The following is a 9,424-nucleotide window of genomic DNA, read 5'->3' as shown; positions in this document are numbered from 1 at the left end:
CATTGCCTGGCTAATTGCCCCCCCCCCGACCCACCCACCCCAGCAATGTTCTGCAGTGTAGCTCTTTCCTTCATCTCCAACAACAAAACTAGATTTCATTGAAAACTGCAAGAGGAAAGGCCCACTGTTTGGTCTGAATCAGGGTAAGAACAATCACCTTCTTTTAAAAAAAAAAAGTTTGGGTGGGCTTTTTGTTTTGTTTTTATTTTCCTAAGACTGATCAATGAAGATATGTATAAAACTTGATTATGTGCTAAATCTCTGGACTCTGTAAATGAGGCTGCAGATTGAGCAGAAAAACCGAAGGTCCTATACTCAGCTATAACATCCCAGTTCTCTCCCGCTTGTCTTCCTGTTAACAGAGGATGAGGGAGAAACCTTGTTAAGGTTCTATAATGTTGTGCAGGTGTTGAAGTACATCTTTTGGGTGACCAAGAATAGACAATAGCAAACATTCCCATGTAAAGCTGGTTGTTGTTAACCTACATCAATCATGGCAGCTTTTAGAAGTGGTTCTACACAGCCCTTCCATTTTAATTATTATTATTGGAATAAACAGTTATTGACTTTAGCATTTAGCCTTCCCCTGTACCACATATTCTACCTCAGTTTAACTACCCTCCCTTTTTAAAATCATCTACATTTGGAATGAGTTGATTCTACCATCCTTCCTCAGCCATTAGCGCGCTCTTTTTGTTCCAGCCTGCCGCCACCTAGTGCCCTCCAGATGTTTTGGACTTGACTCCCAACAGCCCCAGCCAACAAGGCCAATGATCAAGAATGCTGGGATTTGTAATCCAAAACATCTGGAGGGCACCCAGTTGGGGAAGGTTGCCTTATTCTCTCTGAATTTAACTTGTTTGGGGAGTCTATGTACTCCACAGCTCCATCGCAGCCCTGATGACAGGGAAATGGTGGTTGGATCACAGGGAAGTAAAGGCCCTTGTTCCATGAATCTTGTATTCCAGCAGGTATCAAGCTAAACTTTTCCATTTTTGTTTTTGTTTCATTCTTCCTGCGGATTAACAAAGGAGGAGACCTATTCCCTTGCTGGTTTGAGTTTCATCTTTAACTTAACACACCAATGAGAAATACGTTGTGCCAATTTACGTTATGAACACCAGACCAGTAGGAACAGAACCAAGGCTATGAATTAATGGATAAAGTTGCATTTGGAAGCTGTCAGTTTGGTTGTAACTGAGTTAGCAAATGCTGAATAGTCTGCTTAGCTCTCCTATTCTGTCAAGTCCAAGTGGTGTCTTTGATGTTACACTAATTTGTGGCTTATTTTGTAGCTTCATTCCATTTGGCAGTAGCAGAGGAAATTGCTGTGGGCTATTTAGCAGCCAGCTACCCATCTCTGTTTTAAGACCAGATGCCATTGCTGATGCCAAAATATTTATAGTAATTGGAATAGGACTCCTCGGAGTGAGATGTGTGTGATAAGAGGCCGCTGCCCTAAAATGAAGCTCACAGCCCTTGCTTTTTGGGCAGTGGGTGTCCACCCATGTCTACTGACATCACATGTACAGGAACACAGAACCTCATTTGCCATCAGCAGATCCACCTGCCAGCCCCCCCCCCAATATCTTTTCCTCTCCTGATATTTATACCAGATAAACTCAATCTCACTTCTGCTGCCTCTGCATCCTGAGTTCCCGCCTCATTTGTAAGGCCTTCTTTAAATGAACTGGGTACAACATAGCGTTCACAGATCAACACCCTGTGAATGGCATATGGATGCATGGTTTAGTTTGGCTAGGTGGTCTTTTGTTACTTTTTTTAAAAGAAATTAAATAGCCTGGTGCTCATAGTGATATTCAGTCTCTTTGCTGCCTTCTTTCTGTAGCCTTCCAGTCCCTTGTGGGTTTGGTACATTGTGTCTAGATTTTAGTCTATTAAAGTGGGAAGAAAAGGAGGGGGTCCAGAATAAATGATCAGTTTGTATTTATTTAACATTTTACTAAATAAAACAATAAAATCTTGTGTCTCCATTGTTGTACTTATCATGCAGGCGGTGGGGGCAGGGGTGTGTGTATCTCACTTGCTTTGTCCACACGGAGTCTGTGACTTGGAAGACACATCCCCCCTTTTAAAAAACAAACAAATACAGCTTCTCAAAGCAAATTTGAAGCTTTAACTGCAAATAAGCATCTTTGTTGCACCTCAGAAGAGGAAGATGACCTCTATGAATTGGAAGAGAATCCAGCTATAGGGTGTGTGTGTGTGTCACTGATAGGGAAATTAGAACGTGTTTCGTTCCCCTGTCCTTTTAGAGACCCAGTCCTCCTTACCTTGCCTGTTTTTCTTGCCTGCCCACTTAGTTTCTGGCTTCTACATAATGGTTTGCTACAGCTCCCCTTTCTCCTTAACTCCTCCTTCCCTCAAATCCCTTCCCCCTTTACGACCTCCTTATAGCCGGAGCCTACCCTTTCACACATGTATTTTATTCTTTCTCCCCACCCCTAAACCGGGTAATTTCTGGACCTTCTTTTCTCTTGGCTTCCCAGCCACGCTCCCTGCCCTGTTCTCAAGTCCTATGCGAGTTCTTTCCCAGCCACACTGATCTAACCCTAATGCTCTTTACACCTCCCTACAATTGAGGCGGAGCAGTTCAAGATTTGCAACTATTCCATGAAACTGCAGCTGCTCAGCAGAAAAGGCAAGTAAGGGGGGAACTTTAAGGTACCGTAGGAGTGAAGGGAGATGAATGTGTGTCCTGCACCTGTGCATTTCCACCTGCTCAAATTGCACAGAAGTGGTGGTCTTTTCCGTTTCTCCCAACGCCTCCAGGATAAAACCGATATTTAAAAGGAACGATTTGGAGCAGAGAAACAGGCTCAGCTCCCCTTCCAAAACATGGAAATTGTACTTTGAATCCCTGCCAGCGAGCCAACCTTTACCAGGCCTGCCACCACCACATGCAGTCTAGCCATCAGAGGTTTGCAGAGTAAGCTGCTTGGGAGTCAAGTTCTGGGGATCTTCCTGTACGTTGTAAGCAGCATTTTCCACCCCTTCCAGATTACTGTTTCTCCCTCTTGTTCCTCATTTTCATGACTAGCTTCCAGTCCACCCTGCCTTGGACTGAACACCAACGTATTTACTATGTGGGGGAAGCAGAAACCTCCTGCAGTGAGAGCTGAGTGTTGCAAGGTCACCTAACACACGTTGCCGTACCTGTTAACAGTGGAAATGGGGAAAGCATCGACATTACTGAGATAGGTAATGTATCTGAAGAGGTGCAGAGGCTACTTGTGACAAAATAACCACACAACTCCCTCAGAGGCTTGAAAAAGAATTCTAAAAACTTTAATTTTAAAAATGGCAGGAAACACACGTGCCCATTCTGTACAATGCTCAGTTTAGGCCAGGCTCAGCATTGAAGGTGCTTCCAGACGATGCTTTGTATCATGCCAGTGCCCTGCATCATTCCTGGAATTTTACAGGTGATTCAGACAACATCTTCCACTCTGAACCCTCCCAGGTTTCCTCCCTGCTCCTTTCATCTTTTTTCCTTAGCGCAGAAAATCTGCTAAGAAAAGTTGGAATAGCTACACAACGGTTTCTGATTGTTAGTCCTAGGACCCCTCTTGTCTGGAAGCACCCTTCTATGAGCCTGCCTTATCTTGGGACAGAAAATCCCAGTCCCAGCACTTTGGAAGCACTTGGATTCCAGCTTAATACCAGGAAGTCAAAGTAGAAACCAGAGGCTAGCAGCAGAAGGCCCCAGAGATACTCTAGAACCAAAGAGATAAAAATAAACCATTAGAAAACCCACTGACACCCCCAAACCATTTTACACCTTGTAAGAAATCATCTTAAATTATATAAATAGCAAGCGAGGAAAGTGTTCGCAAGTTCTGCCCGTCTCCTCGTGCTCCAGTGTTTGATCATTGTGGACCAATGCTGGGCTGAAGCTGCTCCCAGCGCAGGTATCCAGCTGCAGCGTTCACTAAGAGCATTCTGATGAATCCTCCTCAACTGGCAGCTCCAGCTTCCTTCCTTCAATGAATCAGATCAGTCCTTTTCAAGGTCAGGTTTTCCAAGCAGCCCTTAAGGATAGCAGCCTACAGAGGATGCCTCCTGCCTCCTTCCAAGGCTGCAAAGACTGACATAGCTGATTGCAGGTTTGGACACCAGCGCCAACCTTGAGCTGAGAAAACAGTCATGAGTCCATTGTGGAAGGCCCAACTGTGTAGTTCTTGCCCCTCAGAAGAGAATCTGAGCAAGTATGAGCTGACAGGATTAGTTCAAGGCCACATTCCAATTGATTGGAAAAGAAGGACAGGATTTCATATTCCTCCATGGGAGGGGGAAAGAGCTTGCTTGGCAATGATGTGCAACATCAAAATTGCATCTGAGCAAGGAAGAGGCAATGTTGATCAGCTGTGATAGTGAAACAGATCCTCCATGTATAGTGACAGCATATCTGCATTTCATTTTGTGGGGTAGAGGAAGAAGGCACCAGAAGGGCTGGCTATCCCTAAAATAACCTGCTTATAAACTTTTCAAGGGCACTTGGTTGGCTGACATCTATTGAAAAAGAAAATTGGACTAGACGGATCTTGGTTTGCACCATACATTAGCCATAACTATGGACATAGTTTCCCTTGCACTTAGCCTTTTTGTCCAAATTGGGGGGGGGGAGAGAACATTACCCATATTAGGACTGTCAGAATAGGGCATGACGGTGTCACAAATCACATCATTCCATTTCAGTGAATAAAGTCCTATCCACAGTACAAAGGCAGTTTCACAGTTACGTAAGAGAGAGAGATGTATACATATAGTCCCTCTTGCGTTTGTTTTGCAGGAAGATATTCAGGAGCCAAACATCCTGCAGCTAGAAAAATAAAAATAAAAGAACTGTTCCAGACAATTAATTTAGAGAATTTAGTCATAATGGCCATAGATCACGTTTCATTTTCAGGCAAAACAAGAGAAAGAAAAGGAGGGTGGAAACGAGGGAACATAAAAAGCGCCTCAGGGCGTACCTAGTCCAGCATCCTGTTCCCACAGTGGCCAAGCAGCTGCCTATGGGAAGCCCACAAGCAATGCCACCCCCATGTTCTCCAACAACTGGCATACAGGGGCATCCTGCCTCTTGCCACTGGAGCAAATATAGCTCAGTCATGGCTCGTAGCCATTGATCCCCTTGTCCCCCAAATAACGCAGGAACACGGTCAAGAAGAGAGAATTATGAGGAGAGCAAAGGCACTGATCTACTTTGCCCAGTCAAACTGTCCCCTGTGCCTTATTTAAGCCATGGGTTGATTGCAGGGTGTGCTGATGGCCATTTTGAATTGTCAACCCCCAACTGCACCTTGTCATGTCCTCTGAACCCAGGGACCCCAGGTTCTGTGAGGGCCGTGGGTTCTGTGAGGGTTCATTAACTCTCGCATAACCCAGTCCCTGGGTTTGGACACCACGACAAGCTGCATATTCAGGACCGTGCTTGTGGCTCATCCTGGCTTAAATAAGCCACAACTACTCACGGCAAGCGTGCGAACCCAGTCACTTTAGAAAGTGCAGTAGTCCTGCCATTAGATTGGAGCAGAGAGGCAAGATATTAGAAGAATTCTGGATCTCCATGTGCACTATAGAGCTACAAACTAAAACCGACCTTTCCACCACTGTAACTAGGTGAATGCGGTGTTGTGTAAAGAATGTGGTATTGCATTCAGAGTGGGCTCAGAGTTTGTGTGAGGAACAGAGGGGATTCAAACCCTACATTCACTGCATGTGCCCTTCTCATCTTCCCCTTAATTTAGAAACAATATGCAAACAAAAGCAGATGCATACAAATGTAATTTGCCTAATTTAGTCTGAGAGCAGAAGTTGCCTCTTAAGTATGCATAGCCCTGAAGGATGGGCGCGCCCTAGACTGGGCACAATTGTACCCACAACCTAGGCCAGAGTGGTATGATTTGGCTGCAGGTTTGAACCTCTCCAGGAAGCAAGAGCCCCTGCAGGTCTCCCAGACTGCCTTGCATAGAGCGTCCTTTGGTGTCTTGGTTGCTGTTCACAGGCTTCTCTCAGCAGTGAGGTATTTGAGCGCAGCTGCGCCATACTTGCGCGACAGGTCCTGATGGAACTCTTCCCTCAAGGTCTTCAGGCAGTCCCGGTAGCTGGAGCTCCGGCGGAATTTGGAGATATCAAAACTTGGCGCGTGAGGCATGTGGATCATGAAGGCGTTGGGCAGCACCAACAGCTCATACTCCTGCAAAGAGGCATAACGTTACTGAGAGGGTTAGCTCCCTCGGAAGCCATTCCCTCCAGCCTGGGCTCTCTGGAAACTCCCCAGAGGCAAACTACTGGAAGGTTCTCCTGGTTCACTCACCTGGGCATCGAGCTCCATGATGTGGGACACCTTGTTCCAGCCAAAGCCTACGAATCTCTGGTCGTACAGGGGGCAGTCCTGCTTTACTACAACGTAAGGCTCAAAGTGTGGCTGCCACTCCACTTGATAGGGCACTGTGGCTGTCCGCCACTTGGCATAGTCTGTTGGGGCATGACCCTGTGGCCACACATGGTACCTGGGCATAAAGACAGGAAGGATTAGGAAAATTCTCTTTTTGTCTTCAGATGATGGTCTATTTGCACGGAATTGGAAGAATAAACAAAACTCTGCAAGCTGATTGGATCACTTTATTGTCCCTCTCAAGAGCATCATGTGTCATGGATGTTCACAAGGTACCACATTTTGTATTAAATGGAGTAATTACCAGCTGGTTCTGTATTCATAGAATCATAGAATAGTATAGCTGGAAGGGGCCTACAATCCCCTGCCCATTGCAGAAATCTACCTTAAAGCATACCTGACAGATGGTTGTCCAGCTGCCTTTTGAAGGCCTCTAGTGTGGGAGAGCCCACAACCTCTCTAGGTAATTGGTTCCATTGTCATACTGCTCTTACGATCAGGAAGTTTTTCCTGATGTTCAGCTGGAATCTGGCTTCCTGTAACTTGAGACCATTATTCCATGTCCTGCACTCTGGGAGGATTGAGAAGAGATCCTGGCCCTCCTCTATGTGACAACCTTTCAAATATTTGAAGAGTGCTATCATGTCTCCCCATAGCCTTCTCTTCTCCAGGCTAAACATGCCCAGTTCTTTCAGTCTCTCATAGGGCTTTGTTTCCAGACTCCTGATCATCCTCATTGCCCCTCTGAACCCCCTCCAGCTTGTCTGCATCCTTCTTGAAGTGTGGAGCCCAGAACCCGACATAATACTCAACATGAGGCCTAACCAGTGCCGAATAGAGGGGAACCAGGACCTCACGCAATTTGGAAGCTGTACCTCTATTAGTGCAGCCCAAAATAGCATTTGCTTTTTTGCAGCCACATCACACTGTTGGCTCATATTCAGCTTGTGATCTACAATGATTCCAAGATCCTTCTCGCTTGTAGTATTGCTGAGCCAAGTATCCAGCCTATCAAGATCACTTTGAAGTTTGTTTCTGTCTTCCAGAGTATTAGCTATCCCACCCAATTTTGTGTCATCTGCAAATTTGATAAGCGTTCCCTGCACCTCCTCATCGAAGTCATTAATAAAAATGTTGAAGAGCACTGGGCCCAGGACTGAGCCCTGCGGTACCCCACTCGTTGCCTCTCCCCAGTTTGAGAAGGTATCTTTGAGTCTGATTCTGTAGCCGACTGTGGATCTACCTAATAGTTGTTCCATCTAGCCCACTTTTGTTAATCAGAATGTCATGGGACACTTTGTCAAAAGCTTTGCTGAAGTCAAGATATATGACGTCCACGGCATTCCCACAGTCCACAAGGGAGGTTACCCGATCAAAGAATGAGATCCGATTAGTCTGGTAGGATTTGTTCTTCACAAATCCATCCTGGCTTCTTGTAATCACTGCATTGTTTTCAAGTTATTTCATTTGTTTTTATCCTGCCCCTACTCCAAGAGGCTCAGCGCTTTGCCCTCCTCCCCACTACAACAACCCTATTAAGTTAAGCTGAATAGTAGTAACCAGCCCAAAGTAGTCCAGTAAATTTTGTGGCTGAGGGGGGATTTGAACCTATGCATCTCCAGTCCCAGTTGAATATACCACCCTGTCTGGGGTAGCCAGCCTAACGGAAGCATCCATTCATACAAATTATATTTTGCAGCGTGGTAAGAGTTGGGCTCGCATAAGGGAGGCCTGGCTTCATGCCTTTCCTCTGCCATAAATTTACTTCATGGCCTTGGCAGAGTCACTTTGTTCTCTACTGCTCATCTGTAAAATAGGGATAATGCAAATCGGCCTGACATGTCTTAATGAGTGCAGGGCTGGGTCGTCACAGGAGGTTGGGGGCTGGATGAGAAAAGGGCCTGAGGCAACTGCGGGCCCAGGGAAGGAGAAGCAGAGCACGCACAGCATCTAGAAAAAGAAGGCTGCAAGAGATGGGGCTGAGGGAAGAGGTTCCATTATTTATTTGAAGTACTTACATCTGGCCTTTCTGACCCACACGGGGTCCTCCAAAGGGGGCTGATGACATGGAATGCCAACAAGGAGGGGCTTCCCAGGCAAATTGGGGGGTCCCAGCTGGCTAGGCCCTGTCCTCTGTTCCAGCCAATCAAACTTCTAATACTGACAAGAAGTGGAGCACAGCCTCTATTTATGGCCACCGGCAGGCGGGCAAGCAGGCTTGTTTAGGTGACGGCGTCCTTTCAGATATCCTGTCATTGTGCCTAGTGATGCTATAAGCAATAACCAGCACTCTTGAATTGTTCCTAGAAGCACTTGGACCCAGTGCAGAACAGAAACAGAGTTAACATGCTCCAAAGAACAGGCCGCCTTCACATAAGAAGGCAGAAAGAGAAGAGGTCGGGTGGGGGGGGGGGGAGAGAGAGAGATGGGAATTGGGAAGAGCGAATGGGGCAGAGGAGTGAGAAGACCGTGGGTGCGATGGAAAGCCAGAAATGAGCAACAAGAGAAGTCAGTAAGTGTAGAGAGGAGTGGGAAAGAGCTGAAAGGGAATGGAGAAGGGAGGGAGGTAAGCGTAAGGGGAACTGGGAGAAAGACAGGGAGGAGAAGGAAGCATTTATAACCAGGAGCTGGAGGGCGGAGGCCACGTGCCCATTTCAAGTAACTAGCCAAACCTTGAGCTGCAAGTCACTAGTAAGAACTGCAAAGAACAAGGGGCTGATCCTGTCCTTTGGTTCCAGCAATGGTTTGAACCTGAGCATCAGCTGCTGGCGATGGACTTTTCCCACCCCGGCACCTACCTGAAGGTATAGAGGGAGCCCATGTCCAGCATGGAGAGCAGCTCTGCTTTGGATTTGGGAAAGGTGAGGCGGTAATGCAGAGTCTCAAATGCAGGCACGACGAGCGCTGCCTTCCTTTCGGGCAGCTCCAGCTGCAAGATGGCGGTCCTGGAGCACAAGGGGGACAAAGTTGCTGGTTTGTCACTCAGTGGAAGATTTCCAGAGT

The 9,424-nt window shown here is 46.6% G+C and overlaps 1 protein-coding gene across 3 annotated transcripts in view; it reads right to left on the bottom strand.

The window, feature by feature from the left end:
- Positions 1-3,287: 3,287 nt before the first annotated feature.
- The window catches only part of LARGE2 (LARGE xylosyl- and glucuronyltransferase 2), a 55,079-nt gene continuing 48,942 nt past the window's right edge, over positions 3,288-9,424 (bottom strand). For all 3 annotated transcript variants that reach the window (XM_063117457.1, XM_063117456.1, XM_063117458.1), the window contains exons 13-15: positions 9,220-9,366; positions 6,341-6,536; positions 3,288-6,220 (exon numbers count right to left, since the gene is read on the bottom strand). In XM_063117457.1, coding sequence (XP_062973527.1) covers positions 6,023-6,220; positions 6,341-6,536; positions 9,220-9,366 — 541 coding nt within the window. In that variant the 3' untranslated portion in view covers positions 3,288-6,022. The remainder of the gene's footprint in view (positions 6,221-6,340; positions 6,537-9,219; positions 9,367-9,424) is intronic.

The sequence above is a fragment of the Elgaria multicarinata genome, chromosome 2, assembly GCF_023053635.1.
Source record: "Elgaria multicarinata webbii isolate HBS135686 ecotype San Diego chromosome 2, rElgMul1.1.pri, whole genome shotgun sequence".
Taxonomy (NCBI): Eukaryota; Metazoa; Chordata; class Lepidosauria; order Squamata; family Anguidae; genus Elgaria; species Elgaria multicarinata.
Note: the sequence above shows the minus strand (reverse complement) of the source record. Positions and strands in the feature narration are given on the sequence as shown.